Source organism: Salmo salar, chromosome 05 (assembly GCF_965601325.2).
Source record: "Salmo salar chromosome 05, fSalSal1, whole genome shotgun sequence".
Classification (NCBI taxonomy): Eukaryota; Metazoa; Chordata; class Actinopteri; order Salmoniformes; family Salmonidae; genus Salmo; species Salmo salar.
The window spans coordinates 94,583,728-94,602,397 of NC_138295.1; the positions used below are offsets into that span (position 1 = coordinate 94,583,728).

An 18,670-nucleotide genomic window follows, 5' to 3' on the forward strand; every position below is an offset into this window, starting at 1 on the left:
CACTAGGTTTCAGATGCTAGCTACAGGCAACACTAGGTTTCAGATGCTAGCTACAGACAACACCAGGTTTCAGATGCTAGCTACAGGCAACACTAGGTTTCAGATGCTAGCTACAGGCAACACTAGGTTTCAGATGCTAGCTACAGACAACACCAGGTTTCAGGCAGGAATAAAAGGTGTTATTGTTGTGCTTTGAAACCAGTTTCACTGGGTGCTTTTGTTCAGGCTTTAAAAGCTGTCACGGTTCCATTCTGTTCAGTCAGTGATTTTTCTCAAAAGTTACCCTATTCCCTACATAAGGCTCTGGTCAAAAGTAGTATACTATGTGCCATATGTACCCTGGTCAAAAGTAGTGTACTATATAGGGAATAGGGTGCCAATTAGGATGCTACCAGAGAATAAAGACGCAGTGTTTCAATAGCAGCGATTACCGTCAGGTTGAATGGGCTATTAGAGAGGAAAAAAACACACACACACACACACACACACACACACACACACACACACACACACACACACACTCTGTAGGTTGTAGGAACACTACCACTTTTCCCCCTCTCTGAATGCTGAGCTGTGGAATGAGTCGTGTCCAGTTATCGGTCTGTTGTGTTGTTGTTTTCCCTGGGAAGTGGCTGGTGTGAGTGAAGCCTATGAAGATGCAGCCAACTGCTTGTGGTTACTGTCAAACGCCAAACCCTGCGCCAACTGCAAGTCCCCTATTCAGAAGAACGAAGGCTGCAACCACATGCAGTGTGCTAAGGTAGGTAGGCCACAGTGTCTTGGATTGAGTACCAAATGGCACCCTACTCCCTATATATAGTGCACTACTTTTGACCAGAGTCTATGGGGCCCTAGTCAGAAGTAGTGCACTAAATAGGGATTAGGGAGCCGGTTGGGAGGATATCTATCTGAGGAATGTTATAATTAAGCAATAAGACCTGAGGGGGTGTGATATATATAGCCAATATACCACGGCTAAGGGCTGTTCTTATGTACGACGCAACGCAGAGTGCCTGGACACAGCCCTTAGCTGTGGTATATTGGCCATATATCACAAACCTTCGAGGTACCTTATTGCTATTATAAACTGGTTACCAACTTAATTAGAGGTAGTAAAAATACATGTTTTGTCATACCCATGGTATACGGTCTGATATACAACGACTGTCAGCCAATTAGCATTCAGGGATGGAACCACCCAGTTTATAATGTTAGATACGCCAGAGAATGTATTTGAGGACCTAGAGTTATCTGGAAAATGCTGTTTTGGAAAATGCTGTCAGGGGAAAGTAGGGCAACTCTGACGGTGTGGCGCTCTAAGGGTCTAATCACATTCAACCCTTTGAAACTTGGATCTCTCTTTTATATACAGTGCTTTCTGAAAGTATTCAGACCCCTTGACTTCTTCCACATTTTTGTTACGTTACAGCCTTATTCTAAAATTGATTATATTCATTTTCTTCCTCATCAATCTGCAATACCCCATAATGACAAAGCAAAAAAACAAGATTCTTCCTAGAGCTGGCCGCCTGGCCAAACTCTGTAATCGTGGGAGAAGGGCCGTGGTCAGGGAGGTGACCAAGAACCCGGTTATCGCTCTGACAGAGCTCCAGAGTTCCTCTGTGGAGATGGGAGAACCTTCCAGAAGGACAACCGTCTCTGCAGCACTCCACCAATCAGGCCTTTATGGAAGAGTGGCCAGACGGAAGCCACTCCTCAGTAAAAGGCACATGACAGCCCGCTTGGAGTTTGCCAAAAGGCACCTAAAGGACTCTCAGACCATGAGATACAAGATTCTCTGGTCTGATGAAACCAAGATTACTCTTTGCCCTGAATGCTAAGCATCACGTCTAGAGGAAACCTGGCACCATCCCTACATTAAAGCGTGGTGGTAGAATTATGCTGTGGGTATGTTTTACAGCGGCAGGGACTGGGAGACTAGTCAGGATCGAGGGAAAGCTGAACGGAGCAAAGTACAAAGAGATCCTTGATGAAGGAGCGCTCAGGACCTCAGACTGGGTCGAAGGTTCACCTTCCAACAGGACAGCGACCCTAAGCACACAGCCAAGACAATGCAGGAGTGGCTTTGGGACAAGTCTCTGAATGTCCTTGAGTGGCCCAGCCAGAGCCCGGACTTGAATCCGATCGAACATTTATGGAGACACTTGAATATAGCTGTGCTGCGACGCTCCCCATCCAACCTGACAGAGCTTGAGAGGATCTGCAGAGAAGAATGGGAGAAACTCCCCAAATACAGGTGTGCCAAACTTGCAGCGTCACACCCAAGAAGACTTGAGTCTGTAATCACTGCCAAAGGTGCTTCAACAAAGTACTGAGTAAAGGGTCTGAATAGTTACGTAAATGTGATATTTGATATTATGTGATATTATTTGAACTACATTTGCAAAAAGAATTTGACCTGTTTTTGCTTTGTCATTATGAGGTATATTGTGTGTAGATTGACAAGTGAAAAAAAACAATTTAATCAATTTTAGAATAAGGCTGTAACGTAACAAAATGTGGAAGAAGTAAAGAGGTCTGAATACTTTCTGAATGTACTGTACCTTCAGAATGTATTCATACCCCTTGACTTATTCCACATTTTGTTTTATTACAGCCTGAATTCAAAATTGATTAAATGTTTTTCTCACCACTCTACACAAAATACCCCTTAATGACAAAGTGAAAACATGTTTTTAGAAATGTTTGCAAATTGATTGCAAATGAAATATTTAAATTTGATATTTCTGTAAGTATTCATGCCCCTGAGTCACACATTAGAATCACCTTTGCCAGTGATTACAGCTGTGAGGCTTTCTGGGTAAGTCTCTAAGACCTTTACACACCTTGATTGTACAATATTTGCACATTATTCTTTAAAAAAATTCTTCAAGCTTTGTCAAGTTGGTTGTTAATCAGTGCTAGACAGCCATTTTCAAGTCTTGCCATAGATATTCAAGCTGCTTTTTAAGTCAAAACATGATGTTGTAGGGCTGTAGTGACAGGCCTGTTGTACTACATGATGTTGTAGGGCTGTAGTGACAGGTCTGTTGTACTACATGATGTTGTAGGGCTGTAGTGACAGGTCTGTTGTACTACATGATGTTGTAGGGCTGTAGTGACAGGTCTGTTGTACTACATGATGTTGTAGGGCTGTAGTGACAGGTCTGTTGTACTACATGATGTTGTAGGGCAGTAGTGACAGGTCTGTTGTACTACATGATGTTGCAGGGCTGTAGTGACAGGCCTGTTGTACTACATGATGTTGTAGGGCTGTAGTGACAGGCCTGTTGTACTACATGATGTTGTAGGGCTGTAGTGACAGGCCTGTTGTACTACATGATGTTGTAGGGCTGTAGTGACAGGCCTGTTGTACTACATGATGTTGTAGGGCTGTAGTGACAGGCCTGTTGTACTACATGATGTTGTAGGGCTGTAGTGACAGGCCTGTTGTACTACATGATGTTGTAGGGCTGTAGTGACAGGCCTGTTGTACTACATGATGTTGTAGGGCTGTAGTGACAGGCCTGTTGTACTACATGATGTTGTAGGGCTGTAGTGACAGGCCTGTTGTACTACATGATGTTGTAGGGCTGTAGTGACAGGCCTGTTGTACTACATGATGTTGTAGTTCTCTCTCTCTTCTCTCTTTCTCTCTCTCTCTCTCTCTGTTTCTCTCTCTCTCTTCTCTCTCTGTTTCTCTCCCTCTCTGTTTCTCTCTCTCTGTCTCTCTCTCTCTCTCTCTCTCTCTCTCTCTCTCTCTCTCTGTCAGTCACTATATAGTATAGATTATCTTGAGTGTCGTCCAAGTCCTGTCTCCTCAGGACAACAGCGGTTTCAGCAGTTGGCTTTGTGTTTTAGTTTCCTTTTTACATTTTCACCACACCAGACAGCAAAGCAGTGTTTCTAGTGGGAATGACCGAGGGCTGAATAGGACTGGAAATCATGTTGAAAGGTAGTAGTGTTTGGTGGTTTTAACTCTTGTCGAACATTTCCCCCAGATGGATAGATCTGTATGCAGTGTGTAAACGGATGGTCTGTCTCCCTGGTGACAGATCAAAAGAACACATAGAGGACCATTGATTAGTTTTAAGCCACAGGGGAAAACTCTTGTTCAGTCCGCGTTCCAGCAACCTCTGAGCTTCAGGCCAGCTATCTTTGGCCGGCTCCCTTATGGGTCCCAGGCTTTAGAGGTTAGGGCCTTGCTATTTCCTGCTACTGACTGACTACCTTTAGCCATGCCAGAGGTTAGGGCCTTGCTATTTCCTGCTACTGACTGACTACCTTTAACCATGCCAGAGGTTAGGGCCTTGCTATTTCCTGCTACTGACTGACTACCTTTAGCCATGGCAGAGGTTAGGGCCTTGCTATTTCCTGCTACTGACTGACTACCTTTAGCCATGCCAGAGGTTAGGGCCTTGCTATTTCCTGCTACTGACTGACTACCTTTATCCATGCCAGAGGTTAGGGCCTTGCTATTTCCTGCTACTGACTGACTACCTTTAACCATGCCAGAGGTTAGGGCCTTGCTATTTCCTGCTACTGACTGGCTACCTTTAGCCATGCCAGAGGTTAGGGCCTTGCTATTTCCTGCTACTGACTGACTACCTTTAGCCATGCCAGAGGTTAGGGCCTTGCTATTTCCTGCTACTGACTGACTACCTCCTCTTCCGTCTTTCCCTCTCTGCAGTGTAAGTATGACTTCTGCTGGATCTGTCTGGAGGAATGGAAGAAACACAGCTCGTCTACTGGAGGGTACTACCGCTGTACCCGCTATGAGGTCATCAACCAGGTGGAGGAGCAGAACAAAGACATGACTGTGGAGGTGTGGAACACACACACACACACACACACACACACACCAACTCTAGACTTCAGAGAGAAACTCAGTGACAGTCCACCTCCATCACAGATGACCAGAGGGTCATCAACCTGTTGGTAATGTACTTCTGCACTACACCTTTGTCCTGTGTTATATTCCTGTACTCCACTCAACAAGACCAGCCCTGCCAGGGAGAGATGAGACACTGGAGGCAATAAGAATCGCTTGTTTAGTCGTTTAGCTGGCAGAGCACACTGTGGCTGGCTGAATCGACACCCTATCCTCATAGGCTCTGGTTAAAAGTAGTGCACTATATAGGGATTATGATGCCATTTGGGACACACTGTGAGTCTGGAGGCTAGAGCGGGGTGGGGAAACGTTTTGTCTGGAAGGCCACATCGGGAGTCTGGAGACTAGAGAGGGGTGGGGAAACGTTTTGTCTGGAGACTTGAGCGGGGTGGGGAAACGTTTTGTCTGGAGGGCCACATCGGGAGTCTGGAGACTAGAGCGGGGTGGGGAAATATAAAATATAGGTCCGTTATAATTTATATAAATATATAGGTCCATTATAATTTATATAAATATATAGGTCCGTTATAATTGATATAAATGTATAGGTCCATTATAATTTATATAAATATAAAGGTCTGTTATAAGCTATAGAAATGTATAGGTCTGTTTATAATTTCTTCATACTTTCTATCTAGTTTTAGACAGTCGGGTGAAGTGTTTTTTTTTGTTTGTTTTTAAAAAAATTACTCAAACCTCCCGGATCAGGATTAAATGGGCTCGGGGGCCGTAGTTTACCCAACTCTGGACCAGAGGTAACACTGTCTGTCTTGTCTTCTTGTCATTGCAGGCTGAGAAGAAGCATAAGGGCTTCCAGGAACTGGACCGCTTTATGCACTACTACACCCGCTTCAAGAACCATGAACACAGCTACCAGGTAAGAACTGGACCAGTACCAGAACCATGAATACAGCTACCAGGTAAAAACTGGACCAGTACCAGAACCATGAACACAGCTACCAGGTAAAAACTGAACCACTACCAGAACCATGAACACAGCTACCAGGTAAGAACTGGACCACTACCAGAACCATGAACACAGCGACCAGGTAAGAACTGGACCACTACCAGAACCATGAACACAGCTACCAGGTAAAAACTGGACCAGTACCAGAACCATGAACACAGCTACCAGGTAAAAACTGAACCACTACCAGAACCATGAACACAGCTACCAGGTAAAAACTGAACCACTACCAGAACCATGAACACAGCTACCAGGTAAGAACTGGACCACTACCAGAACCATGAACACAGCTACCAGGTAAAAGGGTCTGTGGTGCATTTTTGTAACACTTGCCAGTTTGTATTATGAAGTCCTTGTGCAGCCTGACACCCTGTCCAGGTAAGTAGGGCAGCGGTGGGTTTGTTTAACTGTCATGTAGCTTTAGTAAGTCCTGTAGTGGGTCCTTTACCTTGACTGTCCTTCTATCTAGCTGGAGCAGCGCCTGTTGAAGACAGCCAAAGACAAGATGGAACAGCTGAGCAGAGCCTTGAGTGGAAGTATGTGGATATTTCTCAATGTTTTTTCATAGTTTTGTTCAGATAGACATTTCACATAAATAGACCAACACACAGACTACAATCATACAGTGGAGATGTATTAATGACACTCTAAACTACTTGAAATCTATCACTTCTTCTTCTTCTGAATGTAATATGATGTGTTTGTGTGTATGAGAGAGGGAGTAATCCTGATCCGTGATCTCTTCTCTCTCAGGAGACGGAGGCCCACCCGACACTACGTTCATTGAAGATGCGGTGCTGGAGCTGCTGAAGACTCGCAGCATACTCAAGTGCTCTTACCCCTACGGCTTCTTCCTGGAGATCAAATCCACCAAGAAAGAGATTTTTGAACTTATGCAGGTACGGACGGATCTTAGAGAAAGGTTTCGTATATAAAACATCTGAAATGTCTTGTCAAAAACCTACTTCCTCTTAAACACTGAGGTTTTAAAACGACTTCCTCTCAAACACTGAGGTTTTAAAACGACTTCCTCTCAAACACTGAGGTTTTAAAACGACTTCCTCTCAAACACTGAGGTTTTAAAACGACTTCCTCTTAAACGCTGAGGTTTTAAAACGACTTCCTCTTAAACGCTGAGGTTTTAAAACGACTTCCTCTTAAACGCTGAGGTTTTGAAACTACTTCCTCTCAAACACTGAGGTTTTAAAATAACAGATCTTGTTGTGAAGAACCCTTTTTACTCTCTTCGTTAATGACTTCCTCACACGGCTGGCCTGTTCATTAGGCGGGATTAGGCGTCCGCCTATGGCGGCAGATTGACGAGGGCTGGCCCTGCTTCCTCACGGTTTAAAATTATACAGCTAAGAGTTACTTTTTCCTCTACAGTTTGTAGACTTTTTGTCTTGCCTCTTCCTGTCTGTGTGTAGACTGACTTGGAGATGGTGACAGAGGACCTAGCTCAGAAAGTCAACCGTCCTTACCTCCGAACTCCCCGTCATAAGATCATCCGAGCGGCCTGTTTGGTGCAGCAGAAGAGACAGGAGTTCCTGGCCTCCGTCGCCCGGGGGGTGGCCCCCAGCGACTCCCCAGAGGCCCCTAGACGCAGGTGGGAATCCCTGACCCCTCACAAACCGTTTCAGTCCCCAACTCAATCAATTGTAGATAAAGGTCACCCCCAATGTGGGTTCACTCAGAATGTTTTCTTGTGCAGTTGTTGTGTTCTGTTTTCTCTCTCCACTAATTGAATTGTTTTAATAACATAACAGAATAACTGCTATTACGTTGTACTTTTTGTATTTCTAGTTTTGGAGGTGGAACGTGGGACTGGGAGTATTTGGGCTTTGCATCTCCTGAGGTAAGTAAATATCTAGCTAGCTGTTGTAGGTCTGAATATCTAGCTAGCTGTTGTAGGTCTGAATATCTAGCTAACTGTTGTAGGTCTGAATATCTAGCTAGCTGTTGTAGGTCTGAATATCTAGCTAGCTGTTGTAGGTCTGAATATCAAGCTAACTGTTGTAGGTCTGAATATCTAGCTAGCTGTTGTTGGTCTGAATATCTAGCTAACTGTTGTAGGTCTGAATATCTAGCTAGCTGTTGGAGGTCTGAATATCTAGCTAGCTGTTGTAGGTCTGAATATCTAGCTAGCTGTTGTTGGTCTGAATATCTAGCTAGCTGTTGTAGGTCTGAATATCTAGCTAGCTGTTGTTGGTCTGAATATCTAGCTAGCTGTTGTAGGTCTGAATATCTAGCTAGCTGTTGTTGGTCTGAATATCTAGCTAGCTGTTGTTGGTCTGAATATCTAGCTAGCTGTTGTAGGTCTGAATATCTAGCTAGCTGTTGTAGGTCTGAATATCTAGCTAGCTGTTGTTGGTCTGAATATCTAGCTAGCTGTTGGAGGTCTGAATATCTAGCTAGCTGTTGGAGGTCTGAATATCTAGCTAGCTGTTGTAGGTCTGAATATCTAGCTAGCTGTTGGAGGTCTGAATATCTAGCTAGCTGTTGTAGGTCTGAATATCTAGCTAGCTGTTGTAGGTCTGAATATCTAGCTAGTTGTTGTAGGTCTGAATATCTAGCTAGCTGTTGTAGGTCTGAATATCTAGCTAGTTGTTGTAGGTCTGAATATCTAGCTAGCTGTTGTAGGTCTGAATATCTAGCTAGCTGTTGTAGGTCTGAATATCTAGCTAACGGTTGTAGGTCTGAATATCTAGCTAAATGTCAACAACCTCTGTTAATGTCTAGTTGATCAGTATGTGAGGGTTAATTTCTGCCACTGTCATGTGACTATTTGCCTAGTTAAATGAAGATTAAATTATTATTATTATTATATATATTTTTTAAATCCTGTGACTATTAGGAAGTGAATAGAGCTACTTAATACATCATGCGACTATTAGGAAGTTGGAGCTGCTACAGTTATAAATTGCACAATAATTATACATTCATGGCTTTTTTAAAGGTATTGTTTTCTGTTTATTCAACCCGGCACCCACCCACCCTTCATCCACACAATATTTTATACCCACCCGCCCTGAGGATATAACCGTTGGGGGGCTGCGGGTTATGAGTCAACCCTGCGCATCACTATCAGACAGTGGATGTCTGGAGAATGTGACTCTGTCTCAATGTGTCTTCCTGTGAGTCAGTGTATCCCATGCCCTCGCCTCCTTTAACTGGATTGGATGAGAATATCAGAAGTCCCTCCCTTCTGATCTTCTCATCCAACGGGTTTTTAAAATAGAGGTGAGTAGAGAGGACGTCAGGAGTCAATTGAGATTCTCCCAATGTGTGTGTGTGTTTACGTTATGACGTACGACCTGTGACGTCATGGTGTGTCATGTGACTGACCCTACAGGAGTATGCAGAGTTCCAGTACCGGAGGAGACACAGGGATCGTCAGCAGAGGAGACAGAGAGGGGACATTCCCCATCTTGACGACCCTAGCGACAGCACTTTAGGTAATAATGAATCAATAACTAAAAGATACATGGATAGATACTATAGCTTATTCTAGACGCTCACAGTGCTTCAGACTAGCCGTCTCGGTGCTTTAGACTAGCCGTCTCGGTGCTTCAGACTAGCCGTCTCGGTGCTTCAGACTAGCCGTCTCGGTGCTTCAGACTAGCCGTCTCGGGGCTTCAGACTAGCCGTCTCGGTGCTTCAGACTAGCCGTCTCGGTGCTTCAGACTAGCCGTCTCGGTGCTTCAGACTAGCCGTCTCGGTGCTTCAGACTAGCCGTCTCGGTGCTTCAGACTAGCCGTCTCGGTGCTTCAGACTAGCCGTCTCGGCGCTTCAGACTAGCCGTCTCGGCGCTTCAGACTAGCCGTCGCTGCGCTTCAGACTAGCCGTCGCGGCGCTTCAGACTAGCCGTCGCGGCGCTTCAGACTAGCCGTCTCGGCGCTTCACGTCTCGGCGCTTCACGTCTCGGCGCTTCAGACTAGCCGTCTCGGCGCTTCAGACTAGCCGTCTCGGCGCTTCAGACTAGCCGTCTCGGCGCTTCAGACTAGCCGTCTCGGCGCTTCAGACTAGCCGTCTCGGCGCTTCAGACTAGCCGTCTCGGCGCTTCAGACTAGCCGTCTCGGCGTTTCAGACTAGCCGTCTCAGTGAGAGAAAATAAAGATTACATTCAACTGAAAGATGATACCCAGAGTTTGTCCGTGATGTCAGGGTGTTGTTACGCAACCTATCGTTTCACTTCCTGTGTGAGAACCGTGAGCACAGGATGTCTGACTTGGCTCTGCTGTACCGTAGCCAAATAGCCTTCCGCCAGCGCCAATTTCCTAATTTAGCTTACCAAAGGTTTAGATAAGGTTAGCATGCTAGCTAGCTACCGTGATCGTTGTCCGTGTCAGAGCCCTAGTGGTTATGTTTCTCTCCAGTCCACGTGCAATTCACCCCCACGTTCAGACCCCCAATTCCTGAATATTTAGCCTGTCTGTCTGTCCTCAGCAATAGGCTAGGCCAAGGCTTGTCCATCTGCCCTCCCTCCATCCCTCCCTCCCTCCCTCCCTCCCTCCCTCCCTCCCTCCCTCAGCAATAGGCTAGGCCAAGGCTTTTCTCTCTCTCTCTCTCTCTGTCTGTCCGTCCTCTGGAGCATGAGGTGAGCAGCTGGAACCAGTTTCAGCTGGACATAAACTGAATGTTTTATTGAGTTGTAATTGGCTGAAACAGATGACAACCTCTCTCAGTTCTCATCACATTTACATTACATAACCACACACGTGTTAAATAAACAGAGGACTGGTCCAGTTAGTAAATCTATTTTAATTGCAGATACCCGAGACCCGTGGAAATTTTATCATAACCCAATCCGGACCCGCTCGGGTCCTGGGTCGGGATCTCGTAATTTCTGGGTCTACTGGAACCGTGAGGACCTCTAGTTCACGCCCCCCAATTCCTGAATATATATTCGGAGGGAAGTAAACAGGCATTTCCCCTCTAGGACAGGAATTACGTTGAAATATGGGCCGCCCTCTGGGTGTGGCTTTAAACAAGCCATCACACTGCCAACTCACATCATCTCACTACTAATGTGTAGCACCCATGTGTTTCCTGGTATCTGTCTACCTGGTATTTCTATAGGATATCCAGCTATGACTGGATGTGTTTCCAGGTATCTGTCTACCTGGTATTTCTATAGGATATCCAGCTATGACTGGATGTGTTTCCAGGTATCTGTCTACCTGGTATTTCTATAGGATATCCAGCTATGACTGGATGTGTTTCCAGGTATCTGTCTACCTGGTATTTCTATAGGATATCCAGCTATGACTGGATGTGTTTCCAGGTATCTGTCTACCTGGTATTTCTATAGGATATCCAGCTATGACTGGATGTGTTTCCAGGTATCTGTCTACCTGGTATTTCTATAGGATATCCAGCTATGACTGGATGTGTTTCCAGGTATCTGTCTACCTGGTATTTCTATAGGATATCCAGCTATGACTGGATGTGTTTCCAGGTATCTGTCTACCTGGTATTTCTATAGGATATCCAGCTGGATATCCAGGATATCCAGCTATGACTGGATGTGTTTCCAGGTATCTGTCTACCTGGTATTTCTATAGGATATCCAGCTATGACTGGATGTGTTTCCAGGTATCTGTCTACCTGGTATTTCTATAGGATATCCAGCTATGACTGGATGTGTTTCCAGGTATCTGTCTACCTGGTATTTCTATAGGATATCCAGCTATGACTGGATGTGTTTCCAGGTATCTGTCTACCTGGTATTTCTATAGGATATCCAGCTATGACTGGATGTGTTTCCAGGTATCTGTCTACCTGGTATTTCTATAGGATATCCAGCTATGACTGGATGTGTTTCCAGGTATCTGTCTACCTGGTATTTCTATAGGATATCCAGCTATGACTGGATGTGTTTCCAGGTATCTGTCTACCTGGTATTTCTATAGGATATCCAGCTGGATATCCAGGATATCCAGGATATCCAGCTATGACTGGATGTGTTTCCAGGTATCTGTCTACCTGGTATTTCTATAGGATATCCAGCTATGACTGGATGTGTTTCCAGGTATCTGTCTACCTGGTATTTCTATAGGATATCCAGCTGGATATCCAGGATATCCAGGATATCCAGCTATGACTGGATGTGTTTCCAGGTATCTGTCTACCTGGTATTTCTATAGGATATCCAGCTATGACTGGATGTGTTTCCTGGTATCTGTCTACCTGGTATTTCTATAGGATATCCAGCTATGACTGGATGTGTTTCCAGGTATCTGTCTACCTGGTATTTCTATAGGATATCCAGCTATGACTGGATGTGTTTCCAGGTATCTGTCTACCTGGTATTTCTATAGGATATCCAGCTATGACTGGATGTGTTTCCAGGTATCTGTCTACCTGGTATTTCTATAGGATATCCAGCTATGACTGGATGTGTTTCCAGGTATCTGTCTACCTGGTATTTCTATAGGATATCCAGCTATGACTGGATGTGTTTCCAGGTATCTGTCTACCTGGTATTTCTATAGGATATCCAGCTATGACTGGATGTGTTTCCAGGTATCTGTCTACCTGGTATTTCTATAGGATATCCAGCTATGACTGGATGTGTTTCCAGGTATCTGTCTACCTGGTATTTCTATAGGATATCCAGCTATGACTGGATGTGTTTCCAGGTATCTGTCTACCTGGTATTTCTTCAGGATATCCAGCTATGACTGGATGTTTCCTACACGTTTATTAAAAGGCTGATGTGTTTCTGGCCCCCCCATTAATGGGGTCAGTGTTTTCACTACATGAATGGCTTCGATCCTGGAAAACAGTAACAAAAGGAATAATCTCTAGCTTTTCCTTCGCTGGGAAGACCTTGAATAGTTTGAGCTGTGAGTTTGTCAGTGTGATTGTTCTGTAACGTTGACTGACTGTGGGGTTTATCTTTCTTCATAAAGCAGACACACAGGAAATGGGAGGTGGGTTGACTGACTGACTGACTGTGGGGTTTATCTTTCTTCATAAAGCAGACACACAGGAAATGGGAGGTGGGTTGACTGACTGACTGACTGTGGGGTTTATCTTTCTTCATACAGCAGACACACAGGAAATGGGAGGTGGGAGAAGACGAGGTCCCCCCATGGTGAGTTCAGTGTGTTTTTCATGTCGTCTGTGTATTCGTCTTTACCTCTTATTAAACATAAGCCAGATCATTTTTTTGTCTGTCGAATAAACTAAGTTGTTGTGTGCCAATGTGAAGTTCAGTCTTGCCGATTTCTAAAATGGTTTTATTTCTTGCTTTTTCTAACATTTTTCTATACCGTCTGTCTTCACAGACATATATCTTGCGTCATAACATCATTTTACAAGACATATAAACAGCACCAATAGTCTTAAACAGATGAAATATTTAGTATTCTACAAGGCCTTCGTCCCTTTCCACATGACATGCGTACTTTCCCCCATTCCTTCTGTTTATGTGTTAAACAGGGCTCATTGGATGAGGACGATCCCAACATCCTATTGGCTATCCAGCTGTCACTCCAAGAGTCTGGGTTGGCGATGGCCGGGGACACTCCAGAGTTCTTGTCCAATGAGGCGTCCCTGGGGGCCATCGGCACCTCCCTCCCGTCCAGATTGGACGCGGAGCCCCAGGGGGTGGAAGTGGGGCCCCGGGGAGCCATCAGCAGCTCAGAACTCCTGGAGCTGGAGGATCGTGTCATGAGACTAGGCAACATGGGGACCATCAGCAGCCAGCGCCTGTATGAAGGGGTTCCAGGGGTCTATGCCTTACACCACCACCCATCCCAGCAGCACTACAGCAATCACAATCTCAACCCATTCAGGGAGCCTTCTTCAGGTGAGGCTCTGTTCTCGTCCTCCAGTGATACTACGGACTCCACTACCACCACATCAACGGGGCTCCAGGACCCCTCACACCCCAACACCAACCTGCTGGGCAACATCATGGCCTGGTTCCATGATATGAATCCTCAGAGCATCACCCTCATCCCCTCCTCCACCAACACCACCTCCTCGGACACAGACCTAGACTTCAACACGGCAGCACAGACCACGGCCAACACAGCCTCCGTGGAGGAGGATGTCCAAGCTGACCTCCACCAGCCCCGTGCCAAGCTCCAGAAAGGTGAGGGCGAGCTGGGGGAAGATGGGGACTGTTTCCCTTTCCTTTCCCAGGGTCTGGAGGAGAAGGAGGCTGAGAGGGAGAGACCCACCCATCTAGACCTTACGGTGGGGTCAGAGGTCATGGCCCCGTCCTGCATGGTGACTACCGGGACAGGGGACAGGGCCGGGGAGAGGCTCGCTGGGGGTAACGTCGTTCACGTAGACACGCCCATGTGTGACTCTGTGACCTCTGACCTTTTGCCTAGCACCAGCTCTTCAGAATGGGAGGAGCAGATACACCTGGTCTGATTGGTGGGAAAATCTAAGTGGGAAGAAGAAGATGCACCTGGTCTGATTTGTGATTGGAAGAAAATTCCGAGTTGGTGGAGCAAATCCACCTGTTATGACTCTGATTGGAGGAAACATCTGAGTGGGAGGAGCAAACTCTCCTGGTCTGATGGAAGACAGAAGCCTTCAGAGGGGTCAAACCACTGACATGCAGAGAGAGAGAGAGAGGACCAATCCTGACTGAGAGGGGACAGTAGCCAGTGATGGTGTTGGAGGAATTTAATCCTGACTTGATTGTAGTGCAGGAGGAGATATATTATGATGGGAGTGTATTTCTCTTTCCAGTGTTTACAAGTACACATCAAACACTTGATAGCTGGTCTATACTGGCATGAGATGCCCTCCCGGGGGAAAGACGGACGGAGGACTGGGTGGATTCCTAAAAAGCGGGATGGAAGGTGTTTGAATGAGTGTTATTGGTATTATATTACCCACAATTGATATTTGCTGATAAAATGATGAACAAGTTGCTTCTTTCAGATGATCTGTTTTAGATTACAACATGAGGTGATTATAGTGCATTATTATAGTGAATACACTTTGCAGGAGTTTTTGATCTAGTATTTTTTTTATATTGATGATTAATATTTTTAAGTGTTTTCCGCTGAAGTATACTGTATTGTGTTTGGACTTGGTTCTGAGGGAGGCTGTAATCAGCTGTACAGGAGAGTTCTGAGGGAGGCTGTAGTCAGCTGTACAGGTGAGTTCTGAGGGAGATTGTAATCAGCTGTACAGGAGAGTTCTGAGGGAGGTTGTAATCAACTGTACAGGAGAGTTCTGAGGGAGGCCGTACAGGAGAGTTCTGAGGGAGGCTGTACAGGAGAGTTCTGAGGGAGGCTGTAATCAGCCGTACAGGAGAGTTCTGAGGGAGGCTGTAATCAGCTGTACTGGAGAGTTCTGAGGGAGGCTGTAATCAGCCGTACAGGAGAGTTCTGAGGGAGGCTGTAATCAGCTGTACTGGAGAGTTCTGAGGGAGGCTGTAATTGGCTGTACAGGAGAGTTCTGAGGGAGGCTGTAATCGGCTGTACAGGAGAGTTCTGAGGGAGGCTGTAATCGGCTGTACAGGAGAGTTCTGAGGGAGGCTGTAATCGGCTGTACAGGAGAGTTCTGAGGGAGGCTGTAATCGGCTGTACAGGAGAGTTCTGAGGGAGGCTGTAATCAGCTGTACAGGAGAGTTCTGAGGGAGGCTGTAATCGGCTGTACAGGAGAGTTCTGAGGGAGGCTGTAATCAGCTGTACAGGAGAGTTCTGAGGGAGGCTGTAATCAGCTGTACAGGAGAGTTCTGAGGGAGGCTGTAATCGGCTGTACAGGAGAGTTCTGAGGGAGGCTGTAATCAGCTGTACAGGAGAGTTCTGAGGGAGGTGTAATCGGCTGTACAGGAGAGTTCTGAGGGAGGCTGTAATCAGCTGTACAGGAGAGTTCTGAGGGAGGCTGTAATCAGCTGTACAGGAGAGTTCTGAGGGAGGCTGTAATCAGCTGTACAGGAGAGCAATGCTGTGCTACCTGCTTCTAGTAGTGTTATTATCCCAATATAACAGTGTACAGTCTGACTGAGCAGAAAAACCTGCTCTCAGTCCCGTCCAGATCTGCCTAATGTATCGCTAAGTTGTTAAGTGTCAAACACTGGCTAACAAAAGCACAGTTTTGTAATCACCAAGTGGACTCCAAAACGAATTGTGCCTGCTCAGATCTATTCCATGTTGTTGTACTGAACCCATTAGAAGACTGTCTGACTGACAGCCTGATGTCAAGTATTCATGAAGATGGACAAGGCTAGTAGCCCTGAAGGGACAATAGAGAGGAACAATCTGCTGCTGTTCACTCCAATAGGAAAATAACAGTAGTTAAAGAAGAATTGGAATCAGATATGTTCTTAGTGTTTTATACCTAATAATGATGTCACTGGTTCATTCTGAACTATTTTAGGGCTGCTTTCTCAGACTTACCCCTTGGTCCTGGACTAAACATCACTTTCAATGAAGATTCTCCCTGCTTTCTAGTCCAGAACTAGGTTTAGGCCTAATGAGGAAACCAGCCCATTATAAAGCTATTTATAAAAACCTATTATGAAAGTTTAAGCCTTGATGGGACTCAGCAACTACAGTAGATGGGTTCAGCGGGTCGTAAAAACGGTTCTCTACGCAATTCATTACAGTGCCTTTTATGTCAATCTTTTAAAGTGTATTGCCACATTTTCCTGAGGTCTTACAGTAAGTAATGGTGTGTGTAGCTACGCTATATATACAAAAGTATGTGGACACCCCATCAAATTAGTGGATTCGGCTATTTCAGCCACATCTGTTGCTGACAGGTGTATAAAATCAAGCACAAAGCAATGCAAACTCCATAGACAAACATTGGCAGTAGAATAGCCTTACTGAAGAGCTCATTGATGTCCGTGGCACCGTCCTAGGATGCCACCTTTCCAACAAGTCAGTTTGTCAAATTTCTGCCCTGTTAAAGCTGCCCTGGTCAACTGTAAGTGCTTTTATTGTGAAGTGGAAACGTCTAGGAGCAACAACGGCTCAGCCGCTAAGTGGTAGGCCACATAAGCTCACAGAACGGGACCACCGAGTGCTGAAGCGCGTAGCGCATAAAAATCATCTGTCCTCGGTTGCAACACTCACTACCGAGTTCCAAACTGCCTCTGGTAAGCAACGTCAGCACAACAACTGTCCGTTGGGAGCTTCATGAATTGGGTTTCCGTGGCCGAGCAGCCGAACGTAAGCCTAAGATCACCATGCGCAATGCCAAGCGTCGGCTGGAGTGGTGTAAAGATCACCACCATTGGACTCTGGAGCAGTGGAAAAACATTCTCTGGAGTGATGAATCACACTTCATCATCTGGCAGTCTGACGGAGGAATCTGAGTTTGACGGATGCCAGGAGAAAGCTACCTGCCTGAATGCATAGTGCCAACTGTAAAGTTTGGTGGAGGAGGAATAATGGCCTGGGACTGTTTTCATGGTTCGGGCCCCTTAGTTCCAGTGAAGGGAAATCTTAACGCTACAGCATACAATGACATTCTAGATGATTCTGTGCTTCCAACTTTGTGGCAACAGTTCCCCGTTCACAAAGTGAGGTCCATACAGAAACGGTTTGTTGAGATCAGTGTGGAAGAACTTGACTGGCCTGCACAGAGCCCTGACCTCAACTCCATCGAACACCTTTGGGATGAATTGGTTCGCAGACTGCGAGCCAGGCCTAATCGCCCGACATCAATGCGCCGACTTCACTAACGCTCTTGTGGCTGAATGGAAGAAAGTCCCCTCAGCATTGTTCCAACATCTAGTGGAAAGCCTTCCCAGAAGAGTGGAGGCTGTTATAGCAGCAAAGGGGGGGACCAACTCCAGATTTAATACCCATGTTTTTTTGGAATGAGATGTTGGACGGGCAGGTGTCCACATACTTTTGGTCATGTAGTGTACAAACTACAAACACATGTTTATAGAAATTCCACTCACAACACTAACACGTGTCCAAACATGATACTTTTTTTTAAAGACATTTTTATAATTGGAGCGTCTCTTTAGTGTGATATCAGATTGTTTCCAGAGTGTTTTATATAATGCATTTATTAATGAATAACTCTGATTTGACCTGATGATATTCAACACTGTTCTACTGGTTTGTTTGTTATTTTGTTGTGGATGGGCTGTAGGGGGTTGTTCTTGGATGGACAGACATATCTGTGGGTCGATAACTGAACTACAAGTTTATGACGAGTGTTGACTTTGGAAAGGTATTTGTGAAGTGTATCCTGGATCAGAAAACACAATGCAGGACAGTGGGGGGGGGGAAAAACAGATGTATTTATTTAAATTTAAAGTGTCTTATTACGATTGAAAATAAATATCAAGATATAATGAATAACTCATTTTGAAAAAATAAGATGTATTGATTTGTTGTCTATAAATTATTAGTGAAATATAAATGATATTGATATTTCAAAGTTTCACATTTTGGAATTGATCTTTTAGCCAAAACTAGTGTGATTTTTATTGAAGTAATTGTAAAGTGACTATTGAAACAACCACTGAAGAAACGTATTGCTGTGAGTGCCGTACACGGAGCTGGTGAACTTGTGGGACTTCAGTCATGTAAATTGGTTGAGTTGTCCTTGATGTAACAGTATGCTGTGCATGAAATGAGTAAAACAGAAAATTATATTGAATTTGGACTTTCTTGGCATTTTACTTAAAGAAATATATTTAAAGAAAAAAGGCAAACATGTTGTAAGCTGTTACATTTTTATTATAAAGTAACTAATCCTTGAAAATACTATTTGCACTTTCATAGTCTATACTTTATACATTCCCTCTTTTAAATGAAAAACATACTGTTTTGATGTGTGGCCAATAAACATGGAGTTTTACTACTGGG

The 18,670-nt window shown here is 45.0% G+C and overlaps 1 protein-coding gene across 2 annotated transcripts in view; it reads left to right on the forward strand.

Annotated features, from left to right (window-relative positions):
- LOC106593896 (ankyrin repeat and IBR domain-containing protein 1) overlaps positions 1–18,670 on the forward strand; it is a 62,939-nt gene extending 44,269 nt beyond the window's left edge. The window contains exons 11-21 of one of the 2 annotated variants that reach the window (XR_014392486.1): positions 630–760; positions 4,691–4,825; positions 5,682–5,768; positions 6,328–6,394; positions 6,612–6,757; positions 7,286–7,464; positions 7,662–7,713; positions 9,211–9,313; positions 12,911–12,957; positions 13,305–14,969; positions 15,100–18,670. Coding sequence is in view for 1 of the 2 variants with exons in the window: in XM_082975992.1 (XP_082832118.1) it covers positions 630–760; positions 4,691–4,825; positions 5,682–5,768; positions 6,328–6,394; positions 6,612–6,757; positions 7,286–7,464; positions 7,662–7,713; positions 9,211–9,313; positions 12,911–12,957; positions 13,305–14,249 (1,892 nt within the window). In the remaining variant the exon portion in view is untranslated. Of the gene's footprint in view, positions 1–629; positions 761–4,690; positions 4,826–5,681; positions 5,769–6,327; positions 6,395–6,611; positions 6,758–7,285; positions 7,465–7,661; positions 7,714–9,210; positions 9,314–12,910; positions 12,958–13,304 lie in introns of both variants that reach the window. The other variant, XM_082975992.1, reaches the window with a different exon arrangement.